General features: G+C 38.2%; 1 protein-coding gene across 2 annotated transcripts in view; it reads right to left on the bottom strand.

Moving 5' to 3' along the window:
• IKKbeta (I-kappaB kinase beta) overlaps positions 1-21,611 on the bottom strand; it is a 198,696-nt gene that overhangs the window by 25,182 nt on the left and 151,903 nt on the right. For both annotated transcript variants that reach the window (XR_010858472.2, XM_067135101.2), the window contains exons 11-13: positions 20,990-21,170; positions 17,332-17,490; positions 8,734-8,869 (exon numbers count right to left, since the gene is read on the bottom strand). Coding sequence is in view for 1 of the 2 variants with exons in the window: in XM_067135101.2 (XP_066991202.2) it covers positions 8,734-8,869; positions 17,332-17,490; positions 20,990-21,170 (476 nt within the window). In the remaining variant the exon portion in view is untranslated. The remainder of the gene's footprint in view (positions 1-8,733; positions 8,870-17,331; positions 17,491-20,989; positions 21,171-21,611) is intronic.

Genomic DNA, 21,611 nt, shown 5'->3' with positions numbered 1-21,611 from the left:
CACAGATGTGACCAGGAAGAGACATCTGACCTATGGTCACATATCGAGGATGAATTCTGCCAGGGTGACCAATTGTTAACGGAAATGGCTGAAGATCTTCAGGAACCAGCAATAGTTGAAAGTGACATCAGAGACCGTTCACCACTCAGAAATATTCAGAGACAAAGGACGTTCCAGAACAATCCGCCCCATAAGAAGACAGGTGCCCTCTGGACAAACGAAAGGAGCAACACAGCCAGAGAATGCGCACGTTCTGGACAAACATCAAAACCCACTCCCAGCGAAAAACTTGAATACCATGGTCATTAGTTGGCCTTATCAAAAGAGAGAATAATAATAATAATAATAATAATAATAATAATAATAATAATAATAATAAAATAATTCCTGCACATCACAGGCTTACTGTGGTATGCTTAGGGCGAATCTATGCTTTGTTGTATTTATGACAGATAATTGCTGAGAATGTAATAATATTAATAAAAGCCTTATATGAACTAATTTGTTCATAGGTCAATCATGGGAGGAATTTGGAGGTACATTTGAGCAACACGAATACAGACGAGTTCATAACAATTCCATCCACACAAGCAAGTGTCGAAAGACTTTTCTTCATTCAAGTACGTACTTTCTTTAATGGTGATGGGTTTTAGATGTAGGTTATAAAAGTGAATTACTACATTTTGGGTACTCGAGTTTCAACTTTATTTGCAGCCTTCTGTAGTTTGAATGTCAGATGCGTTGTATTGTAACTGGTGTTGCCACCTAAAAACTATATCTAAAATCTATCATTATGAGTTAATACCACCACATCTCTGCTACAACCATTAAATACATACTTTCTCCTCATCGTTGTAACTTATGCAGTGATATAATGGAAGATATTTTGTTAATAAGGACTATCCACATCAAGCGTTGTTGTCTGATTATCATTGCACGCCAGAGTAAATGCACACAACATTCAGTCATGCTGTCCTGATGTGGTTGTTATATGTAAACAAATGCTCAACCCTCCTCGTTGAACTGCTTGTGAGTCAGCAACAATACTTATTCAGCCGCTACTTTCTTTGCTACCGGGCTGATAATCTAGATCAGAAGGGCTCAGCTGGGAGCTCGTTGTGGCTAGCCCAGTGCGGCCGGGCTGACATGATGTAAGTGCAGCAAGCTTACATAGCATTGGAAATTTCTCCTTTTCTTTCTTTTGTAGAATTTTTGGTGATAATGTTGTTTATCCGTAATAATTTCCCCTTTGAGTACAATGTCGTAACCATGAGGTGAAATCCGTAATAATTATGGACAATCTGTAATAGTTGGCACCTCTGATTCTCACCCCATGCAGAAATCGTTAAATAGAGAGAATAGAGCTGTTCCCCATCGTTGGATCGGTCGTCATGGTCCGGACGATAAGGCTTTCCTTTGGTGGCCTACCTGTACATCTATTTGGTAGATACATTTACATTGCTGTTGTACTTTAATCTAGGATAGTAAATATCTATGTCCCCACCCTGATGAAACTCCCTCGCCATTTAGAGGCTAGCTATTAACATCGGACGCCTGATTGTGATAAGTTTTAAACGTTTTGAATTATGCAAATGTATTACGTTTTGCTGTATGAATAACAGGAATGTTACTTTTTTTAATGAAAATACTGTCATTCCCATCCAAGGAATTATAAATTGCAGCTTGTATGCTTAAACCTCGTACCTTTGCAAATTGTAACATAAAAATTATAACATGTTAATTTTCTTTGAATGTATAAATATAAAACCGACTGTTTATAACGAGCACAGTATAAATCAAACTGGAATATCTTGAAAAGGTTGGTTTTCTTGTGATTATAGCATTTTTTTCTTAAATACTGTACACCATTCAGCATTTTGCTGAGTAGTGAAGCAGAGCTTCGTAATGACAATCGAACATCACTGTTCCCTTCCCTGCAAAGTGTGTTCGCTCTCTCGCTTCACTGTGACGTATGCTTGCTATGTAAGCTTCCTGCATTTACAGCACGTCAGCCTGGCCACACTGGGCTAGCCTCAACGGCTCAGTTGAGCACCTCCGGGCTAGATCATTGGCCCGGTAGCAAAGGAAGTAGCCGCTGAATAAGTATCGTTGCCAAATCACAAGCAGTTACATTAAGAAATATGGGTAAGTGGTTCCACCTATTCAATACTACAAAGTTGTGAAGTTATTAATACATCACATATTTATGTGATCTCATTACTGGGACCAGTTTCGGCAACTATACTTGCCATCATCAGGCTAAGAAAATTGTTACAAGGCACTAAAATAATTTTACAATTTATGTATGTACAACTTGTTCTTAAACTAAGTTTTTGTATTGGGTGTTCACCATAAAACTTGTATATTTAAAATACAAAGACTAGAACAATTTGTATGAGATACAATACAAGTCATAAATATTATACAATCTTTTGAATATAAAAATAGTAAATCACGTTGTCAAATTGCTTGTAGATGTTATAAAAGTTCATTACAGTATTGAGTTTTTGTAAAAAATTCTTCATAAAATATATCTTAATTCAAGCAATTCCAACTGAGGTGCTTCCACGGCCCCGGCTGGCCCCGGCAGCAGCCCCGGTGCTGTGCTATAGCAACGTTGAGGTGGTGGGGGAAGGAGGGGAAGTGACAGATGCAGAACCACAGGTCGTCAAGTCGGCGCGCAGCTTATGAAAACAATATTATTTATGACAGTTCTGTGAACACATAAACACACAATTTATTCTGTACATACTTTGCGTTTGCCTTAATGTGCATTTAGCGTTTAAGTCGATTGCTGACATCGTTTAGCAGCAACTAATTTACCAATAATGGGTACAATCGATTTGGCAGTAGAAATTCTAAGTACAGCCTCTAAGTCTGCATCAGACAGAGAAGTCCTAGTTCTCCATTTATTTAAATTCAGAGTTGAAAACATCTGTTTTTTTTTGCAATTTTCAGAGCAACAACAGCCCATAACGTGCTCGAACTGCGCCTTCTAAAGTATTGAGTTCAAGTATCTGTGGGACAGGGAGATAAAATAATTAAAATAATTATCTTTGTGGGTTCTTTTTTGCAATAGGTCTTATGGCGATGATGGGATAGGAAAAGGCTATGAATGGGAAGGAAGCGGCTGTGGGCTTAATTAAGGAACAGCCCCAGCATTTTCTTGGTTTGAAAATGGGAAACAACGGAAAACCATCTGCAGCGCTACCGACAGTGGGGTTCGAATCCAATATCTCCCGGATGCAAGCCCACAGCTGAGCGCCCCTAACCATGCCGCCAACTCCACCAGTGTTTTTTCTTAGCAGCACATCTAAGTCTAATTCTAAACAGTTCTTAATAATACAAAACCAAAAACCAAAACAAATCTCCTAAATTGCATGTAAAACAATTCCTAATGAGTAAGTTATTATGTATCTCTGAAGAACTTGGCAATTCCGATTTTAACATAGCAATTTGTTCGGTTCTTGCTGCGCCAACAATGTAATCATAGGTGGAAATATGTTTATTGTGGTAGTGTCGTCGCACGGTTGAAGACTTTACGTTTAAAATGACATGACAAATTAAACACTGAGCTTTACCTTCAGTACTGAGAACAAAATATGAATCCACCCATGAAGGATTAAACGACATTTTAACGAAGGTGAAACCAACTGCTCCACTGTCTGTTCTATCGAGTAGATTCTACTGAGAATGACACACATAGAGAGAGAACGAGAATGAATGTACTGTCTCTTACGCACACATGCAGCGACCACTGCGTGGGGTAGGTGGGGAAAGGTGCTGCTGAGTGTAGCGCTGGTGCGCCCCGGCACTAAGTGCTCGAGTTGGAAAGGCCTGTCTTAATTGGACATTAAAGGCATTCAATTGGCCTTATTGAATTGTAAACATTTTTAATTACATTTAACATACAGTAAAATTGGCTAATTAGAATATTAAAAGTCGTTATAAGTGAGGGAAAATCAGTTTACAGCACCAATTTTTGACAAAAACAGTTCCTCGTAGAATATATGTTAATGACCCGTGTAGAATGTTCCGAGTTTGCCTTGATAGTATCTAGAGTATAGTGACTAATATCTTGTGCGGATTCAGTAAATTAAATTATATTAGTACATGTGCCACGTAATATTGATCTTATATTTTGATAGCTGTATCCATAAATATGCATACATTTGAGAATTGTAGATTGACGGCCAAGATTTCTTGAAAAACAATATGTTCAGAAGGATTTTGGTGGATCTAGAAAGATCTCGAACCAAGACGGACCTAAAGGAAGAAAATAAATTGTGTATTATCGTGATGGAAGCGGAGACCAAGGAGAAATTCCTTTTTGTAAATAGAAACTCACCTCGAGCATCAAGTTGACGAAGGTAAAGTTCATGAGGAACTGCCTTGCAAAATGACAGACAACAGACCACAAGCCCTTACAAAGAGGCGGAGCGTGTTATGTAGGGTAAGGGGTGGTGGCGGTAGCTGGAGGGCATTGGTCGGGAGGGCGTGGATTATGGTGGGGGTAGTAAGCTAGCGTGTTTCGTATTATTTTGTATACTGATTGATCTTTTCGTATTTTTAGATTATTAATTACAGAAATAAGTGTATCAAATAAAATTGTGGGTTTTTCAGACAAGTCGTTAAGATTGTAGTTAGGGTTATAATATTGACCTAGTAAAATAATAATAATCATAATAATAATAATCATCATAATCATAATGGCAATAATTTTGTATAAATACCCTTACATGCATTAAACCTGACAATTATTGTTTTAAATCATGAATTTACTCACAGAATTTTAAAACTTTTAAAATAAATTATGCATTTTCTAATGCGGCTTTAAAAATGAACACGAGCAGAGAGAAAAGAAAGGGAAGGTCTCAAAAAGAGCACCCTCCGCTCCGAAAAGTTTGTCGCCAGTGAATTTAAAAAAATTATAAAAACCAACTGTCTATGAATAAACTACTGAGCCAAAGAAGCAAAAAACAGAGAAGCAAAGGCAGGAATTGGATGAAGTTCAAAGCAAATATGAAGCATAAATCACAGTCCTAAAGAAATGTAATTACTGTTGAAGAGTAATGCAGCTTTAAAGAGCAATTATACTTTTAAAAACTTCTCGGTCCTAGGTATGTAGAATGCCGTCAAAAAATTCAAACACGAAAAAAACAGTGTCTTTTAAATTTCATTTGGCTATTTCTAGCCTGGCGCAGCCCTTGTAAGCCAGGCCCTCCAACGAGCGGCATCTGCTGTGTCTGGAAACTGCATTTTTTTGTAGTGGAGGATAGTGTTGTGTATGAGTTGCAGGAATGTTGGAAATAGTATAAACACCCAGTCCCTGAGCCAGGGAGAATAATCTTTTAAGGTTAAAATCTCTGACCCAGTCGAGAATCAAACCCGAGATCCTCTGAACCGAAGGCGACTACATTGACCGTTCAGGCAATGAAGTGGACCAGTGTAATGCAAAAGTACAGAAGGCACTGCCAATTTTTTTCACACCAGGGCAAATTTGGAGTTTGATGGACAGAGAAAGACAAACAAACTTGAAAGCAGAGGAAATTATACTGTCATTGACCTTAAGGGCTCTTTCCAATAATAATAATAATAATAATAATAATAATAATAATAATAATAATAATAATAATAACAACAACAACAACAACAGCAACCTACTATGATATCGTCCAAGTGGTGGATAGGGGGGTCCTAATCAGCTTACTGGCGGACTTGAGCAAAATAAAATAGCTCTCACAGACCAAACACCATACCCTTGAATTATATCTGTAACACCAGTTTCAAGTCTCAATCTGACTTTAATCAACCTATCATTTATGTTTTCCACCAATTCTAGGTATTCCTTTAGGTTTTCTAATTATGAGACCTACACCATTTTTGGCTTCTCTTCCTCCATTAAAGTATAAGGCGTATTCTTTCTTTAGTTTCCTCTCACTTTTCCTTTCCATTTGGTCTCATAAAATCTACAAATTCTTCCACTTTCCCTATCAGTGTCACTATATTGATAGTTGCTATCTTGATGTATTTGGTTGCTGGTCGCCCATTTCTCACAGCATCACAAGACCTGCACATCGCTTGTAGGGAACGCCCTAGGCTTTTGCATATTGCTTGTGGGGAACGCTCTAGCATTTTCCGAGGCTTCAGTACACTTGTCATCATATAGGCTTTCATTACGATGGGTTCGCCACTCCCAAAGGCATTTTAGAGCTACTGGCAGCCGAAACTTGTAGGCCGCTCCTAACATGGAGAACAGACTCCTTTTATAGCTGCTCCTCTGGAGTACAGACGCTACAGCTGATATGGGTTTTCAGTGGCATTTCCACCACTGAGGGCCCATTTCCCTTCAACAAGGACTCCTCTGCCCTTAGCTGTTGGTCCTTATAGTGGGTCAGGCTATTTACCGCCGCCCAACACTCGGCGTGGAGACACTGGCTGTATGGTTTACTCCATTACCATAGATTTAACTGGCCAGAATATATGAATTTTTAAGTGAAATAAAATGACACTTTTTCTGTTCTTCATTTCATATTTTTAACACATTGTGGACCGGGTGATCATCATCACACTGCTCAACCCCTGTGCCCTCCCATTTTCTGTGTAACATATTGCTACAGCGCATGCACATAAATGAGTCGAGCTTCATTAACCTTGTACTGATTATGGTGAAATTTACAGGAGACCTTTGGTAAGAGTCCTAATAACATTTCCTGGTGTGGTATCTGCTCAAATCTATTTCTACTCACTGTATATGGTGGTTTAAATGAGGGAATCAGTTGACCAGTAGTCTTTCCAATATGACTTTCTTACCTGTCCCATCAATATAAACAAAGCAAAAAATCATTGTGTCGTATCGTTACATCAAGCCACTTCAAGCTCTTAGGGGATATTTGTGTGACAAAGAAGTTTGCTCGTGATACAATTTCGTATGCTCGGCAACAAGTTCAAAGAAATCATCACAAAAAGTAAGCCCTACTACTCAATATTTTGAGTATTTTGAGGTTTATCAAGTCTTACCGTTTTGCCAGGAACTCCTGGGAAATCCTCTAAAGTCTGTGAACTACTACCCATTCATCAGAATAAATAGGTATATACTTCCATTTACCCTAACAATATCACTTTCAGCCTCGTTCTCGACCACCTCTATGTCACGTTGTTTTGGAGGGCGTACATCAATATCAACCGAAACACTTTTGTTAGCATAGCTTTCAACATCAAACTCATGGTCGTCAACATCACTGGGGCAATCCGGTTACTTATCCAGATATAATTAATTAAAAACCTCGTCTGCATCTAAGCTCGTGTTCAGTCTGGGAAGCGCCATTTTACCTATCACATGGCTCCTTGAATGTTGTACACATGTGGTCGGAAAACTTAGCAAATGAATCATAAAACAGAAGAGGAATTTAATGCAAAGCTATCAACGGAATAACACAAAAGCTTCAACACCGAGATTCTAGAAACCTTGACCGCCAGCTAGTTTCAGAAGTTTCGACCAATGTCACCGAACATACGTGTCTCGTGAAGACGAGTTAACTAGTCTCCCGTCCGCAACGCTCGGCCAGACAAAGACGAGTTAACTCTTCTCCCATCCGCAATGCGTTAATTCTATTCATTTATCTAAAAGCCCATTTCTGATTTAAAACTGCCCATGTTGGAGAATGTATAAAGCCAGTAGCAGTGATTCAGTGATTAGGGGGACAGCCGGTCCCCGAACCCCCACCATTCGTGGAGAAAACATTACATTTTTATTCCAGTTTAGCTGTCTGAAGCTAAGAATTATAGGAATCATCTAACAAAGCAATTTGTACAAACCCTGTTGTCTTATCAGTTAATTCTTTTCTTTAATTTCTTTAAATTAAGAAAATCACTTGGCAGAAATATGCATAAAATACCATTCATACTGACTGACCGATTTGTACAGCATCACAGCAAGTATTGGAGACTTGTGCAATAACATGTAGCACGTGTTGTGAGGAAGAGCAGCAAGGGTACATTTTTGCCGAGGTCTAGGACACTGAGGTATGATTCACCCGCTTGCCATGCACATTTGTCAGTCTGGCAGTCTCACTCATTCAATGTGTGTGTGTAGTTCTATCTAGTGTCTGTTACTTTGTTATTGTGTAGTCAAATACTAAATGATTTTTAATTGTGTAATCATGCTGTACTTCTATTTAATTACAGTACATGTGTAATTATTGTTCCTTACGTTAAAGTTTCATTGCATAGTATTGAATGAAAATCTCAAAAAGCTATTATTACTACATTTAAGTTGGTAGATTGAATCTTTACCGCTCTATCAAAATTTGTTCAGAGTGCATTACAACTCACCATTTTGGAGCTATCTTTTTCTTTTTGATGAAACCCCCATCTGCTATATCCCTCAAACCTGGGTATTTTTTGTGCCTATTTATTTTTGTGTCCTCCCCACTTATGTATCACAAGTGCCGCTACTGTATCTTACATGTCCGTAGTAAAAAGTTAACAATCTATCTTGTAACAGTTCAGAAAACTACAACATTTAGTGTATCCAAACAAGAACCATTCTGTTCCCATGGTACTCCAGATGATGGCTCCTATCAATAGCATATACAATAGAGGAAAAAAATGGAGATGGTCTTGTACCATTATAGTAGCAGATGTTTGAGGACAGAAATTACTATGTATGTGACAAGTAGTGAAAAGGAGCACATGGTTAGGAAATTTGAGCGCAGCATCACAGTTACTCACCATCAACTTCCAAATATCCTTCTGACGCTCCAGTTGCATTTGGCAGACCTCTAACCTCAGTCTTTTCAATTCTGCAAGACACTGTTTGGATGGAGACAACAACTGCTCTAAATCATCTTGAATCCCAGCAACTTGTCTGAAATTATAAGACACTTACAGTTCTGTAATTTAAAAGCACAACAAAAGATTCTCAAGAACTATTTCACAGTTAATGAGACTTTAATGCACGATGCAAGAGAATACAAAATTAACAGAACTACTTGATGCATACCAACAAAAACCAATCTCCACAATGTACGGACTGATCTGAGCTATTTGCCCTGTTTAGAGTATAAATACGGGGACTGTAAATAAAGTAGCAGTAATATTGATAGAACAAGTGCAATTCCTTCAATTGGCAATAGTAGGTGCTCTTGAGAGTTTGTCCCTCAGGCACAGCATACATAAGATTAACACCCTCGAAGAATATGCCACAATTAGCATATGCTTCACCCGACTAGGTTCCTATCAAAACTTCTGTGGACGTGGCGAACCTGGGTGACCCCTTTTATTGATGATGATGATGACGATGATGCTTGTTGTTTAAAGGGGCCTAACGTCTAGATCATCGGCCCCTAAAGGTACAAAATGAGATGAAATATAACGACAATTTAAAAGTTCAAAATCGTCCACTGACCAGAATAAAAACATGATCAAGAAGAAAAAATGGACGGATATGAATTTAAAACAATCAGTGGATCCAACCCACAATGCCCACCTTCTCAGAAACTATCATAAACAATAGTATTACTGACCAAGGGACTGCTTCTAAAGCACAAACTTGAATCGAGGATGCTTGTTGTCTAAAGGGGTTCAAATACAGGTCAACGGCCCCTCATAATGGTACTTATCGCTAGTGAAGTAGAACCATGGTATTTGTCATGTTGCAGTACTAATCAAAAGTAGCGTAGACTCACGGTGTTCCACACATTATGGTACTACTCACAAGCATTGTACTTTGCAAAGGTAACTCAGACCTATGGTGTTTCTCACATAATGGCACCACTCATATGTAATGCAAACCCACGGTGTTTCTCACCTAGGTGTACTAATCACGGGCACCGGTATTCCCATGGTGTTCCTCATATATTGGGTACTAATCACAGGTAACACAGACCCACGGTGTCGCTGATATAGTGGTACTAACCACAGGCAATGCCCAGAACCGTGGTGTTTCTCACAATGGTACTAATCACGGGTACTGGAAAACCCATACAGACTTCCCTTCTGTTGCTACTAATCGTAAACCTATTGTGTACCTAACATAGTGGCACTAATCGCAAGTAAAGGCGACCCACGGTGATTCCCGTGTGATGGTACTAATCACAAGTAATTTTATGGTTCTAATACAATCATCCCTTTGTCGCCCCTCTTAGTCGCCTCTTACGACAGGCAGGGGATACCGTGGGTGTATTCTTCGTCTGTGTCCCCCACCCATCGGAAGTAGACAGAGAGAGAAAAGAAGGGGGGGGGGGGAAAGAAAAAAGAAGGGATCCATCACTTCGAAAAATGAAGTAACGGATGATGGAAGGCAAGAGCCACGAAGAGCATGAAAATGAAAGACTCCCTAGGCCTTGAATGCTCTAAACTGCCAGGGTCGGAAAAGAACACGAGTTGAACAAGGGAGGTCAGACAGGATAGACGAAAGTGAGGAGCCTGGCACAAGTAGGCAGAAGCAATGCCAGGACTCAGTTAAGGGCCCCGTGGTCGCCAACCAACGCTTCCAAGTTCAGAGCCCCTTGGACCCGTTTTAGTCGCCTCTTAAGATAGGCAGGGGATATCATGGGTGTATTCTTCATCTGCACCCCCCACCCACAGGGGGTACACCGTTCATTCGATTGATGTCTTAATTCAGGCTCGTAGGCTCATGCCCACGTCTCATCAATGACAACAATACGCTGCAGAAATGCGTGTCCTTCGTTACAGTATCTGTCTAGGTGGATGCCAGCCAGTGCATACCAGTGCCATTTCTTTACGTTGGTGAGTTGATGTGGAACCCAATGGAACGCAATTTTCCTCATTTCACCAGTATGTGCCACAGTGATGATTCGTGTCTGGTGAGTATGGAGGGTAATTTCCGGGCAGTTCATCGATGGTCTATGGAAATGAGACCACTCATGATGTCCATCTGATCTTGAGAAATGGACGGATGATCTGCGTGATGTAAATCCGCAGTCTCATTCCAACCCGCACAAACGCCTTGATCCATCATGCAACCATCCTATATGGTAATGCATTCTCACCATAGGTTTCATGTAATTCTCAATAACATTCCGATGCATTTCTGCCATGGACAACCTTCGTTTTAACGAAAACATGCTTTAGAGCAGTGAAATAGACACTTTTCACTTGAACGCCACACAGGAACAACACTCCCAACTGGATGCCTGTCAAATGCACACTACACATCCACCACAGCGCCACCTGACCACTTCCATATTGCATTTGCGCATGCCCGACCTCCTGCGAGTGTCTGGACTACGTTGCCACTATTTAATTACAGCCCTCGTATAATTATCTTATTAATACAATAAGAATATAATGACTGTCTGTACATTCATACCTCTATCGTGATTTTGTGGTAGTGTGGAGACGGTATCTCATTTCTGAAAGTTTTGTCTGTCTGTCTGTTGTTCAGTATGTACTGAATAAGCACAAAAAACACTTTAAAATGAAACTTGTCTAGGGTGACCAGACATCCTCTTTTATTTGAACATGTCCTTATTTTAGTGAATTAGCTTATTTTGGGGTAATCTGTTTTACTACTTCGTTTTTACAAGTATTCTTCATTACAACTGATGTCGTATCGATATACAGAAATGTGATCATGAATATACAGTACATATGATTATTCTATTCATGCCTTGTATTGTGATAGCAGATGCTATTTACCACTTTGTATATTGCATGCTTCTCTCTCAGCAACACCCTATCAGAATACTGCTATGTTAATGTGTGACAAGCGACATGAGGTAACTAGGATTTGAATTTTAAATGGATGGCGCTGAAAGAAATATTTATTTCTGTGATGTTGAAAAATGTATTTTTGTATTTGGCTTTCAAACTGATGATTTGAAATCTTTAGATCAGTTCTGCAATTTCGAACAATTCCTGAATGAGAGTAGTGGGGACCCTGAATATAAAAAGTTACCTTGCTGTCAGAAATGGGTCGAGTTGATTGTAGTTCAGGATTATTAAAACTTGCAGAATACCTGCAAATGTAGAAAGAGTATTTTGACTGATCTTAGCAATGGAAGGACAGAAGTTTTTCTTTATGTTAATACTTATATCATTATTTGTTAATACTTATTCATATTATCACCTAACTCTCTATCATTGACAAGTTTACACAACATAAGCAATACTGTACATATATATGCATGATTTAAGTGATTTCTTAGAATCTGAGGATGTTCTTGTAGAACAAAACACGCCATTATTTGTATAATACAGTACTGTGATTTTTACAGGTATGTTTATAGTGTTATAATATATATAGAAATTTTTTGTATGTTTGACAGACTGGAAATATTTTAGTTTGCATTTTACTACGTCGACACTGGAAAGTATGGCTTCCTTGTTAACAAAAACAAACATTTTATGCATTTATTTTTTGGGGGGGAAAAAAATCAGTGTATTCACGTTCTCATACTTAAGACATATTGTTACCGCCACACCATGCAGCACATGGGCTAAACATATAATGCACTTCAGATTGGTGTAAAATACTTTACAGGTTTTCCCAGCCTTCACCATGTACAGCATATCAGTCAACAGCAGGAAAATTCTTTCCTTAACTAAATTATTTGACCACAAAATTCCTGAAATATCAATGAAAGTATTAGAAATCATATACATTTCAAAACACGATGTACAAAATTTTGTATGATCATTTACTAAAATTAATGCAACTTCTCACCGCATTCCTTCATTGAAAAAGTTTGCAATGGCAATTGAAGAATGATTTGTTTTTGTAAAACTTTGCAGCACACACGAGGAGCTTGACCAGGTTCATTCTCACTTAACTTTGCAACTATTAAATTTGTAACATAACCTGCTGAGTCCACAGTTTCGTCCCCAGAGGCCCATTTGCTTGAATTTCGTACGTCGTTTCGAATTTTATCTAAAACTTATTTGGCAAAATTGTAAATAAAAAACTACTCATGTAAACAAAGTCTGAAATTATGTCCTTTCAACATGAATTTTGTAGTTCCAAATAACATTATTTAGTGATCATGCAGGAAATAACATAAATAAATTAATAAAAATCTGCTTTTCTCATATGGTACATGTGCTTATGATATTGGAAGATAGTTTATTCTTAAGGTTGTTGGATCTGGGATATCATCATGTTTCGTATACTTCTCTGAAGATAATTTCAATAAGAGATTTGCTAGTTTTTAAGCGGTATATCTGCCCCTGCTAGAGCATCACATAAATTCATAAAAAATGGCTTTGGGCCTGGCTTAGCAAGTGTTGTATTTAGTAATAAATGTTTGAATATATTCAGTTTTGATTTCTTTGCATTGTTTTATTTTAGCAATGTGTGAAACTGAAGTTATATGTTGATCAACTTGAAACATTTTTGAAAATTTAATCTACAAACAAACATATCTCTTCTTTTTATGTGTGTTTTTTCCAGAAATAGTAACATTAAAATTAAGTAGGTCACTGCCTAGTATAAGGTGCTAATAGAATTATTTAAAAAATAAACTACTAAAGAAAAGGAAAAAAAAGCATGGATAAGAAGTAGCATGAATAAATTAATAAATTAATGCAACAACCACAATAATCTACTCGAGGGATGTTCCACCATTCAACACAATGTATAAAACATGACATTTATTGAGCGAAGACCGGTTTTGATTCCCTTGGAATCATCACCAGTTCGCGATAAATAAATCAAACAAAGGATCCTAATAACAATCAACGTGAAAACTGCCTTAAAACACATTACTATTTACAGTAAGTTCTTAGATCTAGGTCACAGATAATTGCAGTGCGTTTGTACACTGTTGAACAGAGCTTTAGGAAAATGTGTAAAACCTCGAAGTTGCAGAATACTGTGAGGTTGTTATTTATTACTTTACTGGACGGTCCTGAGGAAAAATAAAAATAAAAAATAAATGAGAACTAATGTGTGTGGACTTTCACCTTTTAAGATACTATGCCATACAACCAAGGCCATAGCATCAATCAACTTTTACTTCAACAACAATAACAGTCAACAGTTTCAACAACTAAGCAGATGTTACGTAACAACAAAGAATGTTCCTCCAACCCCTCAGCTAATCATTTTAACTGCAAGCATCAGCACTTCACAAGACCGTCAAGTTTAATACATGTTTCTACCATACACCAATGATTCAACTAAGAATATCTGAACATTTAACGTATGTCTTTTATACCCACTGTAATAAATAAGTACTTTACAGTATTCTGCAACTTCAAGTTTTTACACATTTTCCTAAAGCTCTGTTCAACAGTGTACAAATGCGTTGCAATTATCTGTGACCTAGATCCAAGAACTTTCTGTAAATAGTAATGTGTTTTTTTGTCATATATGTCTGCAGTTATCTGTGACCTGATTCCAAGAACTTTCTGTAAATAGTAATATGTTTTATGGTCATATGTATTTTATGTCAACCATTGTAAATGTATTTAAGGCAGTTTTCATGTTGATTGTTATTAGGATCCTTTGATTTATTTACCGTAAACTGATTATGATTCCAAGAGAATCGATACCGGTCATAGCTTAATAAATGTCATGTTTTATACATTGTGTTGAATGGTGGAACATCCCTCAATTAATTCCCATTATAAGTTATACTTCAAAACGAAAATGAAAATCATAACTTATGACAATGAACTACATCGCCATCTGTTCTCAGAAATTCCTTTCCCTCAATTCATTTAGGTATGAGGTCTCTTCTTACACATTTAACAGGCAGCATGGAAACAACATTTCACAACACAGTCCAACACTATAAATAAATTGCAATCAGAAGCATAGAAGCATGCAAGCATGCTGCTTCCGAACTGCCTTCCTTCCTTCAATTATTTTGGCATCAGAAGTGTGACGAAAGAGAATTCGGGTAGGAAATTCCAGGATAACAACAGAAGAGGGATCAGTGCAAAACCAAGGTTTGTGAGTGCTATCTCAGTAATGCAGGCGGCATCACGGAAGTGTGTTTAAAGTTTTGTTTTCTTCGTCTAATACAGATGAAAACAAAAAAGCTGTAATTTAGTAACGCACAATTTACAGTTCAATTTATAGGAATTCATACTGGGACACCTTATTTCTAAGACTTGCAGCGGTCAACATGGGGCGTTCTGGCTTACACCAACATTTGCTCAAGTGATGATGATGCTTGTTGTTTAAAGTCACCTAACATTTAGGTCATCGCCCCCAATTTACTCAAGTAACAGATAAGAAAGTGCTTGGCTAATAATAGGACCTCTATGTTTGGCAGGTAGGATGCGAGGAATACATTCTCTTTCAGTCCGTCTCTCAACAATAGACATGTGGAAAAACTGTGCCAAATTCTGCATACCAACATTCATAACAAGTACAATCAAGCAAGTTTACTTATATATGTGCCAAAGTCAGAAGAAGTCAAAGTCATATTGCATGTATGTGTTCAGTCCTCAGATCTAAGGCTGGTTGGATCCTCAAGAGCTCTGCCATCAGCTGTCATAGATGGCCTAGGCATCACTGAAGAGGCGTACTACGAGTGAGGTAGTTCCCGTTGCTTTCCTCAGTGAGCCAGAAGTTGCTATTACGTATCAGTCTGCCAAGCCCACTGAAATGCATGAACCACCTGACCCTATGAGTAACATTTTCGCACCATGCATAGCAGGGACTGGCTGCATAAGGAATGGTATTACTAGCATCGCTCATACCTCAGTCATTTTCAAATTGTTTAAGCCAAGGATAAGACAGAGACAGATCAATGAAACACACTCATGTTCATAAAATCCAGACACCTTGAAAGACTAGAGATAGGAAGTTCATATTCACAGGACATGTGCATTAGTATGTTCTGAGGATATGATTAGCATTTGAACTATGTCGGCCCTCAGGTTCAAGGTCCACATCAATATCTCGCGCACCACCACCGACTGGTAAAATGTGCCTGCGGCTCTCGTTGTCGCTATAAACCGAAGGTAATGGATCAGTGTGACTTGAGCAAACGTGCAGGATGCCTCGCAGATGTATGCCAGGACCGTACCGTCAAATGAGTGAGTTTGAAAGAGGGCGCATTATTGGTATGAGAGAACGTGATGCATCCATCCAGGATATTGCTGCTCGTGTGGGACGAAGTGTGCCAGCAGTGCAAGGGGTGTGTAGAGAATGGTTCACAGAAGGCCGTAGAACATGACAAGATGGATCTGGTCGCACTCCCCAGAACATCCCCACCCCAACCCCGCAGAAGACGACACCTCATCCGAATGGCATTGCAGAAGAGATCGGCACCGGCTCTGGCGCAAAAGGGGAACAGTGTAACGCATCGTACACTATCAGGAGTGACAGTCCATCGCCGCTTATTATGATCTGGGTTACCGGCACGTCATCCACTTCTTCCGCCCACCTTTCACTAATGTGCATAAACATTCTAGACTGCAATGGCGTATGGAACGACGTCACTGGAGACAGGAATGGCAGCAGATAGTGCTTTCGGATGAATCCAGGTTCTGTTTGTTACAAAATGATGGCTGCATTTTGATTCGCCGCAGACAAGGGGAGAGGCATCACGCTGACTGAATTCGCACAAGACATACAGCACGAACTCAAGGCCTTATGATGTGGGGTGCTATTGCGTACAACCACAAATCACAGTCGGTGCATGTCCAGGGCACGGTGACCGGTTTGACCTACGTGGATGACATCCTGCGACCCGTAGCCATACCTTTTCTGCACGACATCCCAGACGCCATATTTCAGCAGGACAAAGCGCAACCAAATTTTGCTGCATGAACACGTGCCTTCTTGTCGTCAGAGGATGTCAGACTGTTGCCCTGGTCCACCTAATCACCGGACTGGTCGCCAATCGAAAATGTGTAGGGTATGGTGAAACGACGGGTGCGGCGCCATGACCCACTGCCAACCACCAAAGATGAACTGTGGAACCAGATGAATGCAGGCATGGATGGCTATACCCCAGGACGCCATTAGCACCTTATACGCGTCGATACTATCACACATGAAAAAAGTAATCAAGTGCCCATGGAGGACCCAATGCCTACTAGGCAACAGGACACATGCTGAATCTAGGTGACTAAAATGCTAATCGTTTCTGCAGAACACACTAACGAACATGTCCTGTGAATATGAACTTCCTATCTCTAGTCTTTCAAGGTGTTCTGTTTTTTATGAACATACTGTATTTATCTCTCATCAATCTGCAAATGGCACACAGACAGGACAGACAGGTCTCATAACTTTGTATCCCCAGTAGTATAGTGGTCAGTATCCCCACCTATTACAAGTAGCAAGAGGAAATTCCAACAGTAGATTATTAGTAAAAAAAGAAAAAATTGTGTTGCTAATAAACTTACTGCAAATGACTATTGAATTCCGTGTCTCTCAGAAGGATATCTCGTTGTTTAAGGCAATTGTAGACTACCTTCACCATTTCAATACTGTCCATCTTCTGAGATCGAACTTCTCGAGGTCTACGCCGTAACTGGTCATAACATCTTAGGCCAGCTTCAGATCTAGGACAGATAATGAAGATTTGTGACATGTTTAACAAGATGATAATGTACAACAGGTGATTGTTTAGTCCATCCTATCAATATATTATCAATATTTGATTTTTTACAATGCCTTACATGTACATGTTTTGGTAGCCGTAACTCCCTTCATCAGCACTTTCTACATCAATATCAATCTTCTCCAAATCCCAAGATCTAACATCACTCTGTTTTACATTAAAGATTGCCATCTATAATAATAAATCTAACCCATATATATATATATACACACACTGTTCATTTCTTGTTAATGTCTGTTGTAATGTAACAAATGCACACATACTACAATCCTTTAAAACACTCGTGAAAAGTTAAAATATTCCTCCTGTATTGTACTACTCTTACAAATATGTACCATAACTTTAGATGGATTTACTAGCTGAGTTGGCCACAGATAAAACTGATTCTTGTCACTATTTGAATTATCACCATTTAAGCGTAGGCCCATTAAAAATCAAGTATCTTATGGTCATTTTTAAATCTTGTTGATATTAAAATCCTTTCTAGGAAGCACTGATTTATTATTAAATTATAAACACATTAGGATTTAGTTGTATATTATTGCTATCAGGCCAGATGAAGTCATGCTTTACTGTTTTTACTGTTGTTGGACTGTTTTTTTTTTTTTTTTTTTAAACAGAGCAGAACAAACCTCCCGTTATGTCCTGGAATTTGTTGTTCTAGTACTATAAAAAGAAAAAGCTTTGTTACACAGATAAAACATATTCTCATAATTATTTTAGTAAGTATATATTAATAGAACTTACTGAAATGTTGAAGCAGAGGAAGCCTACCTGCTTGCCAGCCAGACACACACTAGTGTGTATACTGCTGTTGTTGCTTGTAACTTTAACCGCCTAAGATGAGAGAAGGGGAGGGGGGTGGGCTGAACGGTTATAAGTGATGTTATCCATTTTCCTTTCTTTTCACATATTGGTTAGCTAATTTAAATAACTGATTTTCTTCATTGATGTATTCATTTTATTTTCAAGATTTTGTTTCTGTTCTAAATTTCTAACTTCTCCAGGACATCCATATATTTCCCTTTATTTGTCAAATGTATTAATTTCATGTCTTGTTCTATGTTGGTAAATTAATGATTATTTTTGTGAATATGTTCACACATAACATATCTAGGATGCTAAAGGGTTTATTGTGTCACCTATTCAATACATTATACTTTTTTTTTTTTTTTTAACATTTAGGAATTTATTACCATTTCCATTTGAGACATGTTTCGCCCTTCTTTGAGGGCATCATCAGTCATAGTACCACCTCAAGGCATAAATCAGGTACCTGATTAGTAATTAAATTGTAAATACTAAGATACAAACTTAACATATTACAATGGAAAGAAAATATGCTCAGTGATGATACAGATAAACAATATATGTTTATGACACAGTAGTCGGCACCAATGCGTAAATTCACAGGGTATTTTAGCAATGTCCAGCAGTGGTGGTCCAAAGAATAATTGACGCTAATCTAATAGAAAATCATAGGAAATTATGAAGTTTATACATATATTTACATGGCAGCAGTTTGGGAAGAAAAGGTATAAAGTGTCTGGCGTCAACGTTCATAACACTAATTACTGCCTTTGGTTGAATGATCACAATTTGACAGGGTAATTATACAGTAATTTTACAATATTCCATTGAACAGTTGGGAAATTACAAGCTTATAATACATATTTACAAGAGAGCAGCTTGGGGAGAAAGGATACAAATATCTGGCACTAAGTGCGTCTCGTTGTTTCAGCCGTTGGTTGACGATTGCAGCATTAACACTATACAGTAATATGCAGAGTGGTCTAACCTCAGTTCATAACAACAGTTGAGGGATTCCCAGCCCTCAACGGTTGAGGGATTAATGTGGACTAATTGTGAATTTACGCATTGGTGCCGACTACTGTGTCATAAACATAATATTGTTTATCTGTATCATCATTGAGCATTTTTTCTTTCCACTGTAATATGTTCAGTTTGTATCTTAGTATTTACAATTTAATTATTAATCAAATACCTGATTTATGCCTTGAGGTGGTACTATGACTGATGATGCCCTCAAAGAAGGGCGAAACATGTCTCAAATGGAAATGGTAATAAATTCCTAAATGTCAAAAAATAAATGTATAATGTATTGGATAGGTGACACAATAAACCCCCTTTTTTTTTTTTTTTGCTAGGGGCTTTACGTCGCATCGACACAGATAGGTCTTATGGCGACGGTGGGATAGGAAAGGCCTAGGAGTTGGAAGGAAGCGGCCGTGGCCTTAATTAAGGTACAGCCCCAGCATTTGCCTGGTGTGAAAATGGTAAACCACGGAAAACCATTTTCAGGGCTGCCGATAGTGGGATCCGAACCTACTATCTCCCGGATGCAAGCTCACAGCCGCGCGCCTCTACGCGCACGGCCAACTCGCCCGGTCAATAAACCCTCTAGCATCCTAAATATAGTATCTTCAATACGGATTAACAATGATATTTATCACTTGCACAACTTATCTCCCGTACTTTTTGGTGTTTATATGTTCTTTATATCTAACAGATATGTTTCTTCCTGATTGTCCAATGTATCTTTCGTTATAGTTTTGATATGTCAGTTTGTATATCCCTGATTTATTAAATCGGTTGTCTGTGTTAATTCTACTTGCATTTGCAAAAATGTTGTTGTTATTATTATTATTATTATTATTATTATTATTGTACGCTACAGTATATCAATATTGAATTTCTTGAAAGTGTTAAGACAGTATTACAAACTATCCACCTCATAGTCATATTGATGATATAATCTAATGGTTTCGTAAGAAAATATTTTCCACCTAATCGAAAGGCAAAATATAAAGGTATTGACAGGTGTTAGACAGATCGTACGAATGCCTGTTCCTATATGTGAATACTACATATTTTGATTTTTAATGGGCCTATGCTTGAATGCCAATAATTCAAATAGTGACAAGAATCAGTTTATCTGTGGCAGATTCGGCTAGTAAATCCATCGAAAGTTATGGTACATATTTGTAGGAGTTGTACAATATAGGAGGAATATTTGAATTCTTCACGAGTGTTTTAAAGAGTTCTAGTATGTGTGAATGTATTGCATTACAACAGACATTAACAAGAAATGAACAGTGTACATGTATATGGTTTAGAGTTATTATTATAGAGGGCAATCTTTAATGTAAAACAGAGTGATGTTAGGTTTTGGGATCTGGAGAAGATTAATATTGATGTAGAAAGCGCTGATGAAGGGAGTTGCGGCTCCGGAAACATGTACGTGTAAAACACTGTAAAATATCAAATACTGATAATATATTGACAGGGTGGACTAAACAATTGCCCGTTGTATATTATTGTTACGAGTCAATACGGACCAATTAAGGACCGATAATGGTCAAATTTGTCGATTTTAACAAGATTATTACAAGTCTTATTTCTATAAGAAGTAGACTCACAAAGTATGAAGGACATCACGTTCTGGAGGGCGCAGATACACACTCGTAGGTAGGGAGGTAGTCTTCCCATGTGCAGCCGCAGTGCGGGTGAGCAACTGGGTCACCATGTCCCGTAAAGTCTTGATACGTAACGAACATGATTCATGGTTCTGTCTCCACTTATCAAGCATTGCATTTTGACCTGAAAATAATACTTGTGTAACAAAGAATCAGTAATATAAAATATATCATTAATAATTCAATAAGATAATAACAACTGGAGTTAAAACTGAGGGGAAAGACACAAAGAGCAATTAAGTTTCCAAGGGTCAAATAGTATACAACCTACAGAATTTTTCTATTTGAAAACACAAAGTCAGAAAAGGGAAAAGTAGGAAGTTTGTTATGTGGTCAGTAAGGAAGTTACATGAATAGAAAATTTACACATGAAAGTTTCTGAGGAAGTGAGCCAATTGTTGTGGATGAGGAATATATTAGCTAAATAACGTTTTCAATGTGGATTTCTTCTGAAGATATTCAACCAAATTCAGCGGGGATTTCCAGACAAAAAAAAAATCATACTATTAACTCTCTTAGTGCCAGGCGGTAGTACGAGCACCCGCCCTTTAAATTGCCAGAGCCG

This window comes from Anabrus simplex, chromosome 1, assembly GCF_040414725.1.
Source record: "Anabrus simplex isolate iqAnaSimp1 chromosome 1, ASM4041472v1, whole genome shotgun sequence".
Lineage (NCBI taxonomy): Eukaryota > Metazoa > Arthropoda > Insecta > Orthoptera > Tettigoniidae > Anabrus > Anabrus simplex.
The sequence above is the reverse complement of the archived record's forward strand: the minus strand, read 5'-3'. Positions and strand labels throughout refer to the sequence as shown.